Source organism: Monodelphis domestica, chromosome 4 (assembly GCF_027887165.1).
Source record: "Monodelphis domestica isolate mMonDom1 chromosome 4, mMonDom1.pri, whole genome shotgun sequence".
Classification (NCBI taxonomy): domain Eukaryota; kingdom Metazoa; phylum Chordata; class Mammalia; order Didelphimorphia; family Didelphidae; genus Monodelphis; species Monodelphis domestica.
Genome location: NC_077230.1, coordinates 388,440,888 through 388,461,166, shown reverse-complemented (window position 1 = coordinate 388,461,166; position 20,279 = coordinate 388,440,888). Strand labels below are relative to the sequence as shown.

The window sequence follows — 20,279 nt, the reverse complement described above, 5'->3', positions numbered from 1 at the left end:
ACAAGCAGAAATGTGTGGGGAGGATTATTAAGTGGAACTTCTCCATGGAGAAATCCTTTTAAAGCTAGTCATGGAATTACACAATGTCAGAGCAGGAAGAGCTCTTAGAACACAATGTCATAACTGTGAGGGAACTTAGAACACAGAATGTCAGAGCTGGGAAAGTCCTTCAAACATCGAATGGGAGAGTTGGGAAGGACTTTGGAACACCGGCTGTTAGAACTGGAAGGGACCTTGAAACACTGCATGTTCAAAGGTAGAATGTCAGGGCTGGCTGGCCCCTTAAATGGCACCCAGTTCAGTCCTTTTACTTCCCAAAGTGAAGGAGCTGAGTCCCCTAAAAGGAGGGATGACCTGCCACGAATTGATTTCTCTGGATGTGTATGACATGCTCTCTGGGACTGGAATTTTAATTTTCAGGTTTTAGACAACTGCAGGCCCTCCCAAAGTGTTACACTCTATTTCTGATGGGTCATCTTAGGTCTGTCTTTGAGCAGGCTAGTTTGTCCTTGATTCCCCCAGTCCAAATGAATCTGTGCTGTACTCAGCACCGCAGACAAGGCTGCTAGCTTTGGCATGGCCAAGGGCTCTGGTTCCTGGACAGCAATTTGCAGAGGAGACCTGGAAGGGGGCAAAGATTGGAACAGAGAACCTGGCTGTCCACAGCCTTTACCGAGCAGAAGCTACATTTCAGATGTTTCAGGATCTAGAGCCCATTAAGCCTATTGCCATGGTTTGGGGGACTTAGGTGGAACTCATCAGAGGAGCCAAGGGAGAAATGCACTGGGCTTATCATTCAATGGGTTATGGGATTGGAAGATCTTTTTTTTTTTTAGTTGAAAAATTTTATTTAATTAATTTAGAGTATTTTCCCATGGTTACATGAATCATGTTCTTTCCCTTCCCTCCTTCCTCCTCCCTCTCGTAGCCAATGAGCAACTCCACTGGGTTTTACATGTGTCATTGATCAAGACCTATTTTCATATTATTGATATTTGTACCAGGGTGATCATTTAGAGTCTCCATCCCCAATCATATCCCCCTTGACCCATGTGATCAAGCAGTTGTTTTTCTTCTGTGTTTCTATTTGGAAGGTCTTTAAGAGAATCTCTAGCATTTGACCCTCCCATTTCACGGAGGAGAGAACTGAGACCTGGCTCTTGGTCAATGTTTGTTGGATTGAATTGAATTGGATCAGGTACATTAAGTTTCTATAGGATGGGAGAACAAGAGAGACTTCTTAGGAGAAAATGTTTTAGGATGTGGGGGCTGGGTTAAGACAAAGAGATGGCACCGAAGGCAGATTTTCCTTAGAAGGGAGGCCATCCTTTAGAGCCAATTTGCTCTTTATTTTACACAGTGTTCTAACTAGCCTGTTTTACTGGCAATCCAGCCCCCAGCAGATGAAAATTAAGGGTAACTCATCCTCCCATGGTACTTATAGTAAACAATGTATTTGTTAGTCTACTAACTAAGTACATTAGTATATATGCACACCCACAAACTGGTTTTTTGGATAAGTCCTGAATCTTCATTTTGCTGACTTGGAAACTGAGGACTTTGGAAGGAAAGTGACTTGTTCTGAGTCACATATCAAATAAATGATAGAGCTGGGATTTGAACCCCTGAATCTGAGCTTCATTTTCCAAGTATTTGAAAAGGGTTGCCGTGGCAAAGAAAGTGTTTTGTCAACAACTGTAAACTATCAGAGAAATGCAAGGTTCTCCCACAGGTTGAGCCCAAAAAGCCCATATGACCATTTGGGATAAAGATGGCCCTAAATGTGCACATCTCGTGTTTCTTTTGAGTTACTGAAGTTCTGCTTTGTTCATAGAGCACCTTCTTTGTTGGTGTTCTTCTCGAATATGGGCATGCCATGCAGGATGGCCCTCACTACTGCCTCCCCTGTCTCACAGTCAATAGCAAAGTTCTTCAGAGACCTTGACAGTGTCGTAATATTGCTCCTTCTAACCTCTATTGAGTGTTTGCCTTGTGAGTTCTCAATAAAACAGTCTTTTAGGCAAACATATATTTGACATTTGACATTTGAACCCCATGGCCATCCCAGCAGAGCTGAGCTCTCTGCAGTAGAGTTTGAATGCTTAGCATTCAGCCAGAAACAGCAATCAAACCAGAAAGGATCTCAGTGTCTGGTACCCTTATCTGGCGATGAGCTTCAGAATCTTCCTAAGTCCATTCAAACAGAAGCACTCCATTTCCTGGCATCCCTCTGGTAGACTGTCCACATTTAATAGGCATAAAACAATGAGGTCAGCCCAGTGGCTCTGTAGACCTTCAGGTTGGTGGTAGGCAGTCCAATACCTCTTCTCTTCTACACTCTCCTTTGGAACCTCCCAAATACTCAACTAACTCTGGCAATGTGTGTGTCAACCTCATCCTCTATGTGGACATTCCTGGAAAAGTACCTTGCCATCGTAAGTTAATTTATTCACAGCGTTCAGAATTTCTCCATTTGCCTTAATCAGTGCTGGTTGGTGGAGAACTTCTGTTTTCTTGATGCTAATTGTTAGGCCCAAATAAGCACATCATATGTATACCTATGTCCATGTGTCATCATCCCCATTGGATCTACGCTCCTTGGAGTCAGGACCTATTCTATTTTGGCCATTGTGTCTCCCTAGCTTACTCCATTAGCTGACACTGAGGAGGCACTTAATTTCTGGGTGATTGATGTTATTATTATTAGAAATACAATCCTGAATTTATGAATGGATTGTGTTATGAAACTTGTCATGAATTTCCCTGTAGAACCAACATTTAGTTTCTTCCTGGGGTGGTCATTTACATGTGGTCTAGGCTGGGACTATTGTTCTCTATGTAAGGAGGCAAGCAAATATGTCTTACTTTAAGAAAAAACTTCTATGGAAATAATGAGTCAGGAGTAGCTAGTTAGCATAGTAGATTGAGTGCTAGGCCTAGAGTCAGGAAGTTCTAATCTCATCTTAGACACTTACTAGTGTGACCCTGGGAAAGGCTGCTTACCCTTGTTTGCCTCAGTTTCCTCATCTGTAAAATGAGCTGGAGAAGGAAATGGCAAACTGCCTCAGTATCTCTGCCATGAAAATTCCAAGTGGGGTCTTGAAAAGTCAAATACAAGTAAAATGACTGAACAACAATGAATGAAAGGAAAAGGGGGAAAGGTTGGATGATTTAAAGTCATGAACTCCAGATCCCTGGAAAATTGACTCCTGTGAACCCAGTCCTTATCCCAGAGAAATTGGATATATGAAGTCTTCTTGCCTTTGACCTTGTTTCTCAGACTACTACCCCAACTGGTCTGAGCAGTTCATCTAATGGTGAAAAGGTAATTACTTATTTTAGACATTTCTATAATGAGAATGAGGACAGATGGTTCAGGAAATTGGGTGTAGATTCCTGGATATGGAAGTTGCTTGTCAAATCAAGACCAAATGTTCTCACTAAACAGCAGCTGCTACCATGAAATTGGTGCTATGGTTTCCAATCTAGAGCTGAGTGAAGTGGATTGTGCTTCAATCAAGATCTCCCAGTAGACTCATCAACTTCATTTCTATCTCTGCCTTCAGCAACATTATCATGACCTTCACCACCTCTACCAATATCACTATGACTGTTACCATCACCATCATCTTTGTCATCATCATTGACATACTTATGAATGCCTTTAGCATTACTTTTACCATCTATCCCACTTTTATTACGACTACTACTAACTACTACTACTACTACTACTACTACTACTACTACTACTACTACTACTACTACTACTACTACCTTTATCATCATCATTACTATCATTGTCTGCTATGGACATCAGTATCATCCACATCATTCCCATCACTATACTCATGACCAGCATCCTAAACAATATCATGGTCACCACCATTCCCATTAATACCACCCCTATCATCACCATTGTCTGTCATCATTGTCACCACCAATCAAAACAAGCAATACTCATTGTTGCCATCTTTCCAATGAAAATCACCATCACTTTATCCGTGAAAACTTGGCTACCCTCAGCAATGTAATGATCTGGGACAATCCTGAAAGACTTATGATGGAGAATGCTCTCCATCTTCAGAGAAAAAAAACTGTTGGAGTCCTTTTTCATATCAGAGTATTTATGGTTTTATTTTGTGGTTTGGGTTCTGGATGAGTTTGCTCTTAACAACAATAAGCAATATGGAAGTGTGTTTTTGTATGACAATAAAAAATGAAAAAAAAATCACCATCATCACTGCCATCAATAGTAACATTGTTACCCCCATCATTATCATCCCTATCTCATTGGCATAATTATCCTTCACTACCTCTACTACTACCATAATTGTCACTACAATCAACATCATTATTCTATAAAATCTTAGATGAAAGATTGCATGGGATTTTAGAGTTGGAAAGAAGCTTAGTCCAACCCTTTTGCTTTACTGGAGAGGTATCTATGGTTCAAAAAGTTGTGAGTTGTCTAATGTCCTACAGATGAGCATATGGCAGAGGTGGGATCTGTTGTTACTCAGCACCAAGACCATCATTCTTTCCATTTTATCTAATTATCATCATCCTTATCCTCATTATCATCTCATAGAAGGGATCTCAGAGACCACCTAGTCCAAGCACCTCATTTTGCAATAAGTAAACTGAGGGCCAGAAAGTAAGTTTCCAGGATGATTTGCCCAAAGTCCCAGAGGTAGTGAGCATCAGAGGAGGGATTTTGAACCCAGGCATTCTGACATTAGAATTCATCTTCATTCCACTATTCTATTATTTAGGGAGAATAAGCTAGGGCTCTAATGAGAAGAATCTGCAAATATACCCTCTACTGGAGAGGCAAGACAAAGAGAGGAAACAGATACTTCCTGCAAAACACAAGCAATAAGTCACCCCACCTTGATAGAAGGAGGAAGAGGAGATGTACTCTCCTTTCTCCTTTTCTTGCTTCTCCACACTGAGTGTATATCTTGAAGACGGAGGCTGGAATGAGAAGATTCACCTAAATATTAAACAAGCAGGAACCTGGATCTCAAGTATTCCAAACCAAGAAGCTACACAGAGCTCAAAGTCAGTTTAGTTTGCAAAATTACTCCATAATTGTCATAGGTTGATAGAATATGGATGAAACAGCTATTTCTATTTGAAAGGTAGCCTATGATGATTTCCAGAGCATCATCCCCAATCGTTTTTAATAACTCCCTCTATAGCTTTGGTTAAGTCACTTACTTTCCCTGGGTCTCAGTTTTCTCTTTTGCAATATGAATCAGAGGGGAGGGCCTTATAAGCCAGAAAGTCCAACCTCCTCTTTTTATAGATGAGGAAACTGAGGCACAAAGCATTTAACTGATTTTCCCAAATACTAGGTGTCTGAGGCAGGATTTGAATCCATGCCTTTCTGAGAACAGATCCAGCCCATTATGCTTTCTCTAATCTCTAAAGCTCTTCTACTGCATATTCTTTTTTCCAGCTCTGCTCTAATATCAATCAGTCAATCAACCAGTCAACAAGAATTTATGAAGTACCTACATGATTCCAGGCATATATTAGCAGATTTAGATACAAAGACTGAAACAAAACAGACTCTGCCTTCTCCTTCAAGGAGCTTCATGATTGAATGTCCTCTCCCAGCTCTGACATTGTCTATTCTAAAGCCCCTCCCAGCTCTGCCATTCTGGGTTCTAAAACCTTCTCAGCTCTGACATTCTGCGTTCTCAGAGCCCTCCCAGCTCTGATGTTTTACATTCTAATAAGAGTGTCAAGATCAAATTGCATCTTTGCTTGGAGTTTACATGAATAACCTATTGGCATTATTGCTATTGAAATTTTTGTTTCTCTTCACAAATCTTTATTTGTTGATTTGATTATATGCTCCTCTGAACAAAGAGACAAGTAGTAACATAATTTGATTTGTTGGGAGTTGGGGGTACAACCAATCTGCAAAGACCCCTCAAGGGCTGAGGGACTGAAATCCTTATTCTAATGTTCCATGTCTGAGGTTCCAACATCCTAAGTGTATGGTCAGTTTATTTTCAAGCAGTGAGCCTCCAGTACTGACTAATAGACCTCAGAAGGCTCCTGGATCCACCATCTTTTATCTCTCCCTATGAAGTCCCCTGTGAAGGGAATAGGATGGAAGCAGGAGACCAGTCAGGAGCCTACTGCAATGGCACAAGTGAGAAGTGAGGAGCATCTGAACCATGCTGATGATTGTGACTGCAAAAGGGGCATGGACAAGAGATTTTTTGCAGGTAAAGAATTGAAAAACCTGGGAAACTGGTTAGACATGAAGAGTGAGGGAAAGGAAAGAGTTAGCAATGACTCTGAACTGGATGAATGGTGGTGCCCTTAAGAAGGGAAGGTTTTTGAGGGAAGGGATAATAGAAAAGAGCCTTGGAGGGAGATTCTCCTTTCATTTAGATTCAGTTTTGTGATGCTGGTTAATGTCTTCAGATGTTATTGTTCAGTCATTTTTCTATCACATTTGACTCTTCATGATCCCATTTGGCAGAGATACTGGAGTGGTTTGTCATTTCTTTCTCTAGCTCATTTTGTAGATGAGGAAACTGAGGCAAACAGGGTTAAGTGACTTGCCCAGGGTCATAGTCAGGAAGTGTCTGTCTGATGCCAGATTTGAATTCAGGAAGATGAGTGTTCCTGACATTATGCCCGTTGCTCTATCTACTTTGCCAACTGGCATAGAGAGGACTTGAGTAGAAAGTGAGTGATTTGGACTTCATTACTCTTCATTTCTATTCTCCTGGACCATCTTCCCCTTCTTCCTTAGACCACTTCTAGCAAGTATTCCCATTCCTTCCATATGGCAACTTATCACATGATATCGTTGTTGAAATCTTTGACTATTACTTAACTTTTCATGTGTCGCCTCTCCAAATAGATTGTCATCTTATATATTGCATCCAAAGAACTATCACAGAGTCCTAGGTCTTACAAACTATTCTAACAAAATTCTGGTGCCAGAAGAGAGCCTACGGATTATTATAACTCAGCCTCCTAATTTTATATACATTATTGTTTTTCAGTCGTGTTTCCATCATGTCCAACTCTCATGACCCCATTTGAGATTTTCTTGGCAGAGATACTGGAGTGGTTGGCCATTTCCTTCTCCAGGTCATTTTACAGATGAGGAAAATTGAGGCAAATAGGGTGACATGACTTGCCTAGGATCACACAGCTAGCTGAGGTTGACTGTGAATTAAGGTCTTTCTGACTCCAAGTCTGGAGCTCTATTCACTATGTCACCCAGTGGTCCCAATTTTATAAATGAGGAATAGCAAAATAGGTGGCATTTTAAGGGTTGCAAATTTTTTAATTTTAAAAAGATTTTCAATTAAATGTAGAAACAAATTTTGACAAAAGTTTTGTGACATTTTGTAATTCAGATTCTCTCTCTCCCTTGCTCCACCCCCTCCCGGAGTGGTAAAATAGTCTGATACAGATTATACCAGTGCTTTTATGCCATACATATTTCTATATTCCCCATGTTATGACTGAATATATGTATCACATATACAATAAAAAAGGGAAAGATGATGTGCTTTCAAAGTGCTTTTTAGTTAAAGGAGTAGGAACAGCTAGGTAGCATAGTGAATGGAGCTTGGAGTCAGAAAGACTTGAGTTCAAATCCAACATCAGACACTTTCTAGCTGTTTGACCCTGTACAAATCACTTAACCTCAGTTGCCTAGATACCTTTCTGTATGAGGATTGATAAAAACAGGCAGTAGGAGTTTAAGAACAGAGTTAAAGGAATACCCAATAATCCAGTTCATTTTCCCTGGAGTTTCTCCCTCCCTTGCATTCAAAAGGTTGTAGATGGAGGACTGGAAGGAACCATAAATTTCACCTAATCCCACCCCTTCATTTTTCAGATAAGGAAACTGAGACTTAACTGCCACAAAGGTAGAGTCCAAAAGAATTTAAACCGTTCTTTTACTTCAAGTCTGAGGTCTCTCAAGATTTCATTTGATCAAAAATAGCTCATAGATTTGATCACAGACAGATGCTATCATTACCCCCATTTTATATCCGAGGAAACTGAGGCTGACAGAAGTCAAAGTGGCTTGTCCAGGGTCCCACAGCTATTAAGTGTCTGAGGCTGCATTCGAACTCAGATCTGCCTGACTGTCCAGCATTAGAGCTGCTGGACTGTCTAGGTCTCTAAGGGGCTGTAGAGACCAATAAAATGAAGCCCCTTATTCAAAAGCAGATAGCAGGTTCCCATCATGCCCCTTCTAGAAGATCACAGATTTAGAGATGGGAGGGTGCTCCGAGGTCATATGAGGAAACTGGGGGTGTGTGGGGAGGAGGAGATCAAGGGAGTTGCTCAAGATGAATTGAATAATAAATGGAACGTTCAGGATTCGAACTGAAGTCAACCTCTGGCTCCAAGCAGGAGACCATGGCACCATGACTGGTTCTGGGCAAATGTTTTGGTTTTGTTCCCACTGAGGACTTGGAGAGGAGCTTGTTGTGTCAAGACCGCAAAGAAACACGTTTCGCAGGAACGGAGGGAGAAAAGAAGCAGGAAATAGCTGGAGATGGAGGGCCTCTGGGACCAGAGGCTCTTCTTCCTGAAGAAAGCTCATTGTCAGACTGACATGGGCTAGTAGCTACGGAGAGCACAGATGCCTTCGGAAGGGCCAGGAGGGAGCGCTTTAGATTTGGGGCCTACCGCTCCAACTGGTCTCGAGGACTTTGAAGGATGAGGTGGGAGGTGGATGGGGCGGGGCGGGGACGGGGGCGGGGTGGGGCCAGGGAAGAGGGCGGGGCCAGCAGTTTCCGCTACGAGCCGGAAGCACGTGACCCGGCCGTCGGTTGCCGTGGGAACGGGCGCTGTTTACACGCAGCTCTGCGTTGTGGCCGGAGACGGCGGATGGAGCTGGGGCGAGGTGAGAGCTGCCGCAACCCCGACCCCAGGGACCCCCTGTCCCACTCCCTTGTCCGATCCCGGGCCCGGCTCCGCCTCGGAGGCCTTAGCGAGCTCATTTCCCAGAGAGAGAAACTGAGGGCCTCCCTCTCCCCACGGTGTAAAGACACCTGCAGCCCTAGGTGTGGAGGGCCTTGAATTAAAGCGCTTTAAAAACCACACATAGTTATGTCCCTGTTGACTGTGAGAGGGGCAGTGGGGCGGGGCGGGGTGGGGTCAGGAAGATCTGAGTTCAAGTTTTGCCTCCGAGACCCTCTAGCCTTGTGACCCTGGACAGACCATTTAACCTGTCCGAACCTCAGGCCCTACTCTAAGACTGTAAGATACTGGGGAGCTGGCAATCTGCATTGGTGGAAGGATCCCCAAGCCGAGAACCCCTCATTCTAATGAAATCACAGGTCCTCACCTCCCCACCCCAAGATTAACTTCCAGGCCATATAGTTCCATGTTGGCGGCGGGTTTTAGATTACTTTTAACTGCAAGTTTTTAGCTCCCTTTTATTGCAAGCTTTTAGCTTTGATTTTAACTTTTCTTTATTGCAAATTTTTAACCCTTATTTTAGCTTCCTTTTAGATGTAAGTTTTCTCCAGGCCTCAGTTTCCTTCTTTGTAAAAAGAGGCCTTGGACTCACCCTTAAAATTCTCTTTCAGCTCTAAAAATCTCATGATATCGAACCTACTCAGAGAAGGGACAGGAATAGAGAACATATATTGGTGGGGTAGGAGGGCAGGGTGCCGTGTTTCAGAGACCCCCTACCCCATCTGTCTGTGTCCCAAAGGTCAAGGCATCTGTCAATCTGGTTCCCACAGAAGCACAAAATCCATTGGAGAATTGGAAGGGACCTGGGGGCCATTTGGTCCTACCCAAACACAAAGAGAACCCCTACCCCAAAAAGCCTCTGCTTTAAGTCTCCAAAGGAGAGGAAACCTATGTGAGGCCATCCATTCTACTCTGGTTAGGAAGTTGTCCTGCCTTTCTGTATCTTTAGATTCTTCTCCATATCACAGACCTTCAAGTAATCAAAAGCAGCTATCCTGCTTTCTCTGAATCTTCTCTGTTTTAGCTAACTATGCTCCAGTCCTTCCCCTGATCCTTGTATGAAGTGCAGACAAATTCAAAAGCTGCTTTGGAGGAGACTGAGTCCTAGAGATAGGCAAGAGCTACCCAGCCTCACACAAGTAATGAGTGGCAGAACTTGGGTTGCCATTCTGGTCCTCTTACAAATCTGTATCTAGGGCTTTTGTGGGAATTGTGAGGCCTGTGAGTTCAGCAGGGATTTCAAAACATCTTATCAAAGTAGATGAAGGTTACCATTCCAAGCTTGTGTTCATAGAATAGCTGATGCTTTTGAATGGTAAATGGGCCACACCAAAGTTTAAGATTACTGATTTGTTAAATAATTCTCACATTCAGGGGGCAACTAGGTGGTTCAGTGGATAGAGTACAGGTCTGGAGTTGGGAGGTTTGGGGTTCAAATGTGGCCTGAGACTCTTCCTAGCTGGGTCACCCTGGGCAAGTCACTTAACCCCCACTTCCTATCCCTTACTGCTCTTATGCCTTGGAACCAAGATTCTAAAAAATAAAGGTTTAAAAATATTAAAAATAATTCTCACATTCACAGGAAGTACCTAGTTTCTTGGAAAAGAGCCCCAGGCTGGGTGCTGACCTTGGTTCTCATTCTTAGCTATTCCACTAACTGGCTTAACTAGTCCCTTGGGCTTCTTTTTCTTCCTCTGTAAAATGAGGGGGTTGAATTCAATTATCTCTGTTCCTATCTAGCTCTAAGTTTTTATGTTTTAAGCTCCCTTCCCACTCCAACATTCTGTGAATCTTAAGTCCTCCTTTTATCTAGCCTACATCTATCTTTCTTACTGTGGTTTAAGCCCCTTTTCTCCAATGCCAAGTCTTGTAAAAGCCAACTAACTGATTGAGGTTTTCTTTTGTATATCACAGTTAGCTAAGCAGCCCCCTCAGCCTCCTCTTTTGCAGGTAGAATTTTTCCAACCCCCCTTTTTAGTCCTTTTGGTGATGAGGTCTAATTTCTCCATATCACTTTTCAGTTGTGTAGCTTTGACCAGTACAAGGTATCAACATCATACAGTGCAATAGCAGGTCCTAAATAAAACTGGGAAGAGAACTACAGTGGGTTCTCAGGCCAATTGCCCTTTTTAGGTTGGTTCTGCTAAATTGTAACCCTGAGAGCCTTCCAACCCATTTCACTGGGCGCTGAAGCAAAATGTTCAGAGAGGCCAACTTAAAGAGACACCTTCTTGGGCTCTCCTGACAGACAGAATGTGTGACTATGTTTCTCTTTTACTGCCTTGACCCTAGGTGAAATGAACTCTGAAAGAAATACATCAGTTGGGAAGGCAGGATAGTGATGGGGAAAGAGCACCCAATTTGGACTTGAAACCAGAGTTTGAATCTCAGCTTTTGGGACTGACCAAGTCACTTCCCATCTCTTACCATTCCTATAAAATAAAGGGGCTGGAGTAGAGGGTTTCAATCTACAGGGGCTTCTTGAAAGACATTTTAAAGAAGTCTTCCTATCTCTTCTTCTTCCATCTTTTCCCAGAGATCTCTTTAAATCTAAGAAGTACATAACTGCCCTTTTAATAACTCCTTAGAAACAGGCATCAGTGTTTGTGTCCCGATTGTTGGCGAGCCTCTATTGTATAGCTATCATGTTTAAGTAAACAGGCCACTTGCCTATTTGGTAGCAGCTTGATGGCTGCCCACGCCTGATCTTGTAGAATGGTTGGGTGTTGAAAGCCTGCCAGGCCTTGATGTTGTGAAATGAGTTGGGCAGGAATAATAAACAGTGGCTACAGACACCTTCCTTTGCTCAAGCAATGCAAAAACAAAACAACCCCCCCAAAAAAAAACCACAGCCGCAACCACAGAGCCCTGAAGCTCCAAGGTATGGATACAAAAACATGGTTGGCTCAGGTCCTTCAACACCTGGTTTCCTACCTTTTGCCAAACTGATAGATGCCATGGAAAGTTGGTGTTCCCTCTGAGTAACAGATGGTTGTTGAAGGCAGGCAGGAGGCGGCAGTAGATTATGAAAGAAGGTTAGATGGAGCGGCTTTACCTGAAGGAGGTGTTAGTCTCTAAATAACTGTGAGTGGGCTTCAGGATTAGTCATAATGGGGCTTTGGCTCTGAGGGGGCTCTCTGTCATGTTATCTTATGACCAGGGTGTCTTGAATAAGACACCCCCTGAACAAAGCTAATTACAGAACACCAAAAAGGTATAGAAAGTACAGGCACGTACATATTCAAATCTCACTGTTAAAAATATTCCAGGGGAGAGATGTGGGGACGCATGACTTTCCTTGTCAAAGTTATTAACGAAGAGGTTTCTAAGTTACCAAACTCCTTGACAGTGAAACCTCGGTGAGGCAGGAGTGGGAGTTTTGAGCCGAGCCTCTGATCATCCAGCAGGAGCTGCAGCAAATTAATAGCCATGACAGAAAACCGAAGGAATTGTCAGCCTCCCTAGTTACAGAACTTATATTTAACACAGCTGCACAACAGTCCTGACCCTCCAAAGCCACACTGAGTCAAGAGTGGGAAGCTCTGAAACTCAGATGGAATTCTTTGGCACACCAAAAGTTACAGTAAAAAAAAAAAAAGAAGACTACTTTGGGTTGACTGTGTGCGAGATCATATTGGTGAAAATGAGGGGTCCAGAGCAAGTTGCTCAAAAGCCAGAGCATGGCAAATTGTGGTGTTCTCTTGCCAGATTGTAGGCAAAAGGCTAGAAAGAAGATGGTAGTACCTCTGAGTAGATGGGAGTAAATCCAGAGAGAGCTTTTCTACCAGAAAGTAGCCTTGTCCAGAATTTTGAAATGAGCAAGAAGCCACTGGATCAGAAGTTAGGAGATAGATTCAAGTCATGCCTCTGTCATTTTCCAGCCATGTGAGTTTGGTTAGAGAGGGCATTTCAGAGATCCGAGTCTTGCTTTCTTCATCTGTAAAATAGGCATCATACTACCTTGACCTACTTGCAAGAGCTGTGACAATCAAATGAGGTTATAATAAAAACTCATATTGTGCTTTAAGATTCACAATGCCCTGGTGTTATTCATCTCATTTTAGAAATGAAGAATCAGACACTTGGAGAGTTAAGTGACTTGCCCCCAATTACACATACAGAAGTGTTACAAGAGCTGGTATTTGCTCTCTGTTATCAGACCTTTGCACCAGTCTAGGTGTGGTTCTTTCCCTTGCACTGGGCATGGAGAGGTCTTTGTGAAGCTAAAACAGATAAATCGGAGCCTATCATTCTCCCCTGGTGGTAGCTCCTTTTGGGGCATGTCTAATAGTCTTTGGACCTGCCGGCTACCTTTTCTAGTAGAGGTCAATGCACCTTACCCACAGACTCCCTCTTAAACCATAGTTTACTGGTCGCTTAGAGACAACACAGCCAGGGACATTAGCCATTGACTTAAGAGTTAGTAGAAGCAGATTCTGTTCCTCACCAGGGGCAGAGAAACTGTGAGGAAAGTCTTTTAAGTGGGAGTTTGGGAGGGGGACTAAGAAAAGGGAAGTGTTCCAGCCCCTATTGGGAAACCAAGGCAGGCAGGAGAAACTCTTAGAGATTGGGGAGGGAGCAGAGTTAGAATAATGCTGATTCCTAGCCCAAGATGGTGGAAATAAAGGCGATCCAGATCTATGACAAAAATCATAGATTCAGAGGAGGTTCGGATTAGAAGGGACTTTGGAATGAAATATAAGATGCCATCCAATCCCCCACTTACCCCATTTTCTAAGGGAAAGTTATAAGGAAGCATAATTAACTTGACTTGGTAATTCATAGGCCAACTGGGTTGTCCATAGTGATAGGCAACTAGCCAGTGACCCAAGCCCTGCAAGAGCCAAATTTTAAATTTCCTAAAGTCACTCATGCTTTAGACAGCAATCTCTTTCAGGTAAATGAGGGAAATTCATCCTGCCTAGAAAGCCCTCTTAAGCTCCTCAGAGTGAGGCACTATAGACATATGGTGAGAGTTTGAACTTGCTGAGGAAATGGTGGCCCAGAGATGTTTAAACCACCTAGAAAAAGTGAAGAGGGAGAAAGGAGGGAAGGAAGAATTGAAGAATGGGAGTGTGGATGGCCAAGGGGACTGGCATAGGCTAAGGAGCAAAGGAGAGGAGAGACTGAGAGGGGGCTAAAGGAAGGTTCATGTTTCCGTGTGAGCAGTGGATGGACACACGGTCCGGAGCTTGGGTCAAACCACTGAACAGACTTGTAGGCTCCAATGACCCTGCACTACATATAGTCTATGCATTTACTGAGGGGAAAATAAGAAGTTGAGCTCTCAAATGTTTTTTCCACAGTCCTTCTCAGCCATTGCAGAGGAAGTGAGTCCTGCTTTAACAACCTGACAGGTATTAAAGTGACCACATCCCCATTTGAAAAACTGAGGTGCCCGGGAGTGTCCTTGAGTCTGAGCCACTTTGTGCATGGGACGTTCTAGATCTTCCTGGGGTCTAAGGCAGGAAGGACAGTCTCCAGCCCAGAACACCAGCAGCCTCAGCCTGACATGTTCATGAGGACCGCCTGTGCCTGGGGAACTTTGGAAAGTGACCAGAAGCATAGAATACTCTAGATCTGGAAGGGAAGGTGAAAGGTCATTTTGTTCTAAACCCCTCATTTTACAGAGAAGGAACCTGAGGCCAAAAGAAGGGAAGTTATTTGCCCAAGGTAACCCCAGGTGGCAGAGTGGGGATCGAAACCTAGGCCATCCGACTCATATCTATTACTGTGGCCAAGGGGAAAAACCATGAGATTCAGAGCCAGAAGGTCTATACACTTGAAGCCTATCTCGGTTACTTCCTGTGTGGGTGATCTTGACAGACCCCTTTCCCTTTATGGATCTATAAACTGGGGGGATTGGACCTGGCTCTTAATGTGCCTTCAGGCTCTTCCCCCACATGACACTGCCTCTCCGCGCCGGGGGGCCCAGGGTCCCAAGAAGGCCTGACCCATGACTGGTTTCTTGTTCAATCTTTTTCACAGGTGCCTTGAGAAGCAATGGCCACGGAAGCACCTCTGAAAATAGCACTATCTGAATGCAGCCCTGCTCTGGACCCAGAAGCAGCTTTCATCTGGCAGCCAAGCCCTGTTACCATGCATGTCACAAGGCCCAAGTCTGCCAAGGGACGCACTCGAACAAATCTGAACTACTCCCACAGCTCAGAGTCTTCCTCTTACCGCAAGCCGCCTTCCCCTGCTCCAACAGCTCCCGGCGATGGGCCGGGCAGCCAGAAACCAGTGAGCTCAGCTCCCAAACCCCCTAATCAGGGAGCTCCTGATGAGATCCCAGAGCTGCTCCAGCAGGTGCCTGTCGGGTCCTCCTCCTCTCTCAACAAGTACCGAGTACTCCCTTCCATTAACAGAAAGAACTTGGAAGATGGGGCTGTGGATACAGTGGCCAAACAGGCCAGCACTCTCAAACTGAGCAGCTTGCAGGAGCTTAAGGCCCTTTGCAGGGAGGAGGCCTGCAGCGGGAAGTCAAGGGAAGGATGTTTGCGAGCCCCTGCCCCTCCCCTGGAGAGCAAGCCCTGTAGTAGAACCAAGGAGCGCAACGTGTCCCTGGTGGGGAACCTTGAGGAGCCATCAGATGGAGAGCCCAGGCTGCTGCTGGCTGTCCGGTCTCCTTCCGGGCAGAGGTTTGTCCGTCATTTTAGACCAACCGATAACCTCCAGACAGTCGTTGCAGTGGCTGAACAAAAGAACTTGACAACCTATCACCACTGTAGCATCGAAACTATGGAAGTTCCTAGAAGGAGCTTCTCTGACCTCAGTAAGTCCCTGGAAGAATGCGGGATCCCTCATAAATCTGTGCTGGGCATCTTACAGGAAGAACGAGAGGGCCAGCCCTGAGGCCCTACAAGGTTTGCCGGGCTCTTGCTGCAGGAAATGCCCCTGAGTGCTGTGGACTTGTAGGCCATGGGAGTCCTAGGAACTAAATGGGCCTGGAATGGCCTGTGGTTCTTAGTGCTTCTGTTTCCAGAGAGCCTCCTTTTGAAGTAGTAAGATGTATATAAATTGAGTGTGTTGAAAGACATCTTTCCAATTCTTTCAGAGCCTTCCCTCCATCTCAGGCGAGTAGGCAAGTTAACAAAGCTGTTTGTGAAACGGTGGCTCCCAGAGCTCATTTTTTCCTATGTTTCCCTGCCCCTACTTCCAGGGGCAGTCCTCTTGGAGCTACTGGTCTGTCTTTGCAGTGGACTCACCCCCTTTCAAAGCCTGCCTTTGCCTTTCCGGATTTGGCTGTGGGAATTCTTACTTTCCAGGGGATTTGGGTCCAGGTGGATCACCAGCTCTAAAGAGTGGTGACACTGATAGGAGTTAATATTCCTTAAAACCACCTTTCAATCCCAGGGAATTGGGGTGTCACTGGGGGGAGCAGGAGCCTGAAGTTGGCCTGGCTGGTTGGGAGTGGGAGGATCTTACCTAGGAGGAATCCTACTTATCATGCTAGGTGGCAGATAGTCAGAGAGGACTTGTTCTTCTCCTTTATCTAGCTCCCTGAGTACTCAACACGCTTCTAAAAATGGCTCCTGAGACCCAAAGCAAGCTGGTTTGTAGTTGAGACTGTCCAGGTTAGGCTCTATTCTTTTTGGCAGCTGCCTCTGGAGGTGGGGTCATTTCCCTCCGCTAACTGAGGCCCGCAGAGTGATGCACAGTGCCTCCTCTTCGTCCCCATTGGTTCCCCCCCCCCCCAAATATTCCTTCAGAGGAATGGGATTGGACAGGCTCAGCCTCTGGTGGAGGAATAGTCATGATCTCTAATTTGCCAGACTGTGCTCACTCCTGGCCTTTGGGGGCCATCCAGACCAGTGTTTCCACTTCAGCAGGAGGCCTCTTGGAACAGCTCTGTTCACTTCTCTTCCCAAGAAAGGGGTTTAGTGTTAGGCCATTGTGCATGTGCTAAAAATTGGGATCTAGACTTCTGGGTGGGAAGAAAGGGCATTTCCCATCCCAACTCGGGAGCAAGATTGGAGACTTTGGAGGAGGGTGTCTTGTTTTCACAACTACCCAAACAGAGTGATGAATACAATTTGCCAAAACCCTTTTGTATTATAACTGCTCTTAAAATCCTACCAGTTATTTGGACCCTGTTGATGGCCAAACTTCCATTGGGAGGGAGTGTTGAGAGAAGAGCTCCAGAGGTGCCAGCTGCCATGTTCCCACACAGACAGCGACTTGATCAGCCACTCTGAAACAAGGAAAGGGGGCTGTTTGTTCCCCCTCCGCCTCCCCTCCCACTTAGCCTCAGTACTTACCAGCTTGTGGCTCTGTTGAAAAGGCAGGGGCCCAGCCACAAGAAGTCCCAGAAGCCCCTGGATGCCGCTACCTCGGCATCTACTGCATTTTGCACACAGATAAAGGATGGAGTAGTACATTTTACTCCCAGCAAACTGATAGAGACTTACGATTAGCCAAGCTGTTTGATATGGAATATGACTTTTCTTCTCCTTAGCTCCACCCACGGACTCCAAGTAAAGCCTGGACTTTTCTTCTGAAAACTGGACTGTACCAGAACAAGCTATTTCCAAAGGTTTTGCAGGAAAGTTCCAGCTTACTTAAAGTGAAGGACAGTTCTTGGCTTGGCCCTGGCCTGGTGAGCGGCTCTATCAGATGGAAATGTGGGCTTGAGCCTAATGGACCTTGGCCAGGCCTACGCACTTGGGCCTTCTCTTCTAATATCTAACAGGGGAGGGATGAGCTAAGTAATGCTGGCAGCCTATGGCTCTGGCATCCAGACACGAGGCCTTTCTTGGCCTACCAAGGGATCAGACACATCCTTCTCCTGGGAAGCCTAACAGGCTCCCATCACACCTACTCAGTGGTAAGAACAAAGTCCCACCCACCTGGGACTTGATGTTTCCTTCAGGCAAGAAAGCTGCAGCAAACTTGAGGGAAAATGAGAACTTGAAAGGAGATGGAGACTCTTCCACAGCCCTGGGCTGTCGTCTGTCTGTCTGTCTGTCCATCTGGCCGTCCATTCGTCTGTCTGTCTTTCTGTCTGTCTGTCACTAAGGTTACCTGGAAACATCATCCTGGGCTGCTGGAGGAGATGGAAGAGATGGGGCTTAGATAGCCCTTGCCTAGACATGCTGGAGATGTGTATAGGAAGTTAAATTGGAACCATTTCAAAAAACTTTTTTTAAATTTTAAATAAAAGGTGATGTTGCTAACAATAAAATTTCCTGCTTAAACTGGATTGAGTAGAGAGGGACATATCGTATGTTAGCCTGCAGCAGTGTGCCACAGACTGCCAGGTACAAGTGGCTCCTGTGACAAGTTGTGCTGGGCTGTTTACAGGCCTTGGATTTCAGATGTGCTGGATGCTGAGCTACTGAGGGCACCCCACCACCCTGGACTCCACGACACGTTTTTCAAAACAGATGGAAAAGGCTTTGGGGATAAAAAGTTTCTGCTGAATCTTCCCCTATTATTTTGAGTACTAGCACTGAATATGTAGTCAGAGGACCTGCTTCGATGCTGATTAGCCAGGCCACTTGCTCCCTCTCCCACAAAATGAGGGTTAGAGTTCAATTAAGTGATATCAAAGGTCCTTTGTGGTGCTAAATGCAAGGTCATCCAGGGCAGACCATGGCACAGTTACCAGATTTTTGAAAAATCCACAGGTAGGGCTTTGGACTTTTTACTGGTTGTATGGAATGGACAACTCCCCTCTCCTTGGCCTCTGATTCCATAAGTCACCCCAGAGCTCAGTGATAACAAGGACAGTGCTAGCAGACAGATGGACCAATGGGTCCAGAAGCATTTATACTGCATGTACCAACGAGACCAGGCTATGTTTCACGCCCCAGAATGCTGTCATTGCTGCTAGTTAGACTACGAGATAGATCCCATTTCTACAACACTATTCCAGTTAACAAAGCAACCTTCTTCACAACATTATTTTGGGGTTGAGGTAGAAGAAGGATCATTCCCATTTAGCAGAGGAGGGAATTAAGGCCCAGAGAAGAGAAGACACTTGTCTAAAGTCACAAAGCTATTAAGAATCAGAGCCAAGTTTCAAACTCAAAGTTCTTGATCAGTCAGAGCTAGCTTCCTTCTGCCAGATAGAAACAATGGAGCTTAGTACTTAACCCAAATATTTAGAATAAGAAACTGTCGCAGGGTAGGCTGGGATGAGCATCTCCCCTCATCTGAGAGGTCCTTTGTGCCATTTACCCTCTGAGGAGGTTTATGGTTCTTCCTCTGGAGGCAAAGATATGATGGTAAGCCTTCTACTCCATTGTTCTTTCTGTCCTGTGCTATGCTCCCCCCTCACCATGCTCTTGGTCACTTGAGAAGTAAGCAAGAATGTGTAGATGGGTCTGCAACGATGATACAAAGACTGGAAAAAGAACTCACTCTGTCGATGGTGAGGATTAGGAGCTTTATCTTGGTATCTAAAGATCAGAAGGATAAACATGAGGATGTGCCAGCCACAGCTAGTCTATATATCTTTGAGTTTACAGAATGGTTTACCTCTCCCTGACCAGAGGGAGATGACTGGAGGGCTTGACCAAGGTCAGTGAGGCCCCTTGGAATAGCTCTGTTCACTTCTCTCCCCCAAAAAGGGGTTTGGTGTTAGGCCATCGTGCACGTGCTAAAGATGTTAGGCCCACCAAACATAGGATGGATGTGAACCCCTTGGGAGAGCCATTGTGGCAGCCTGCCCTTCATAGGATCATAGAATCTAAAACAGGAAGGGACTCCTAGACATCTTCCAATCCCCATCTTCTCACTATGCAGCTGAGGAAGGGGTGGGGATAGGGTGCTCAGAAAGGGGAAGGGTTTTGCTTCAAGTCACCCTCTAGAGATGCGCCAATGAAGACCACATCAGGTATGATGACCTGGTGGCCTGCCATACTCCCATGCACACTTGGATGAAGCTAGGTATCGGCAACAGAAGGAACAGTATGACATAGAAGTGACTCATTGCTTATGATCCAAAAAATTCTCATGAGCAGATGGTGGGTAATCTCAGCACATTCTCTGTCCCACCTCACCCTCTCCAAGTCAAGGGTCACTCAGTCTCCTCTCTGCTATCCCTGGTCTAGTGCTTTCCCTTTGAACAGGAGTGGGAGCCATGGTAGTCAGCCTTGGAGGGAACAGAGGTATGTCTGAAGCCAGGCTGCTGAACCCCAGCTCACCCCATGTGCTTTGATCCTGTTTCAGTTCAAATCCTGAGAGGAGCAGTGACATGAGTAGAGCCATGAGGCCAGGGATGGGTTGTTCACTGCTCTGCACCAGAAATCCGACCTGGACCATTCAGCCTCATCGTTTGCTCATCTGCCATCTCT

At 45.0% G+C, this 20,279-nt stretch overlaps 2 protein-coding genes across 15 annotated transcripts in view; one reads left to right on the top strand and one right to left on the bottom strand.

Moving 5' to 3' along the window:
* Positions 1-20,279, bottom strand: part of PLA2G2C (phospholipase A2 group IIC) — a 98,820-nt gene that overhangs the window by 9,554 nt on the left and 68,987 nt on the right. For 5 of the 11 annotated variants that reach the window (XR_008911540.1, XR_008911544.1, XR_008911541.1 and 2 more), the window contains 3 exons: positions 17,829-18,025; positions 17,059-17,173; positions 11,914-12,916 (listed from right to left, as the gene is read on the bottom strand). The gene's annotated coding sequence lies outside the window, so the exon portion shown is untranslated. Of the gene's footprint in view, positions 1-11,913; positions 12,917-17,058; positions 17,174-17,828; positions 18,026-20,279 lie in introns of those variants that run through there. The other 6 variants (XR_008911547.1, XM_016422074.2, XR_008911542.1 and 3 more) reach the window with 5 other exon arrangements.
* On the top strand, positions 169-18,163 carry UBXN10 (UBX domain protein 10). 4 transcript variants are annotated; one of them, XM_016422073.2, is made up of 4 exons: positions 8,831-8,902; positions 14,286-14,336; positions 14,426-14,571; positions 14,968-18,163. In XM_016422073.2, exon 4 carries the CDS (start codon positions 14,983-14,985, stop codon positions 15,832-15,834), a length of 852 nt encoding a protein of 283 aa, XP_016277559.1. In that variant the 5' UTR covers positions 8,831-8,902; positions 14,286-14,336; positions 14,426-14,571; positions 14,968-14,982; the 3' UTR covers positions 15,835-18,163. The 4 variants fall into 4 exon arrangements, with proteins under 4 accessions (XP_007491327.1, XP_007491324.1, XP_007491326.1 ...); XM_007491264.3 differs by lacking the exon at positions 14,426-14,571 and having other exon boundaries at positions 8,818-8,902; XM_007491265.3 differs by lacking the exons at positions 8,831-8,902; positions 14,286-14,336; positions 14,426-14,571 and adding an exon at positions 169-256.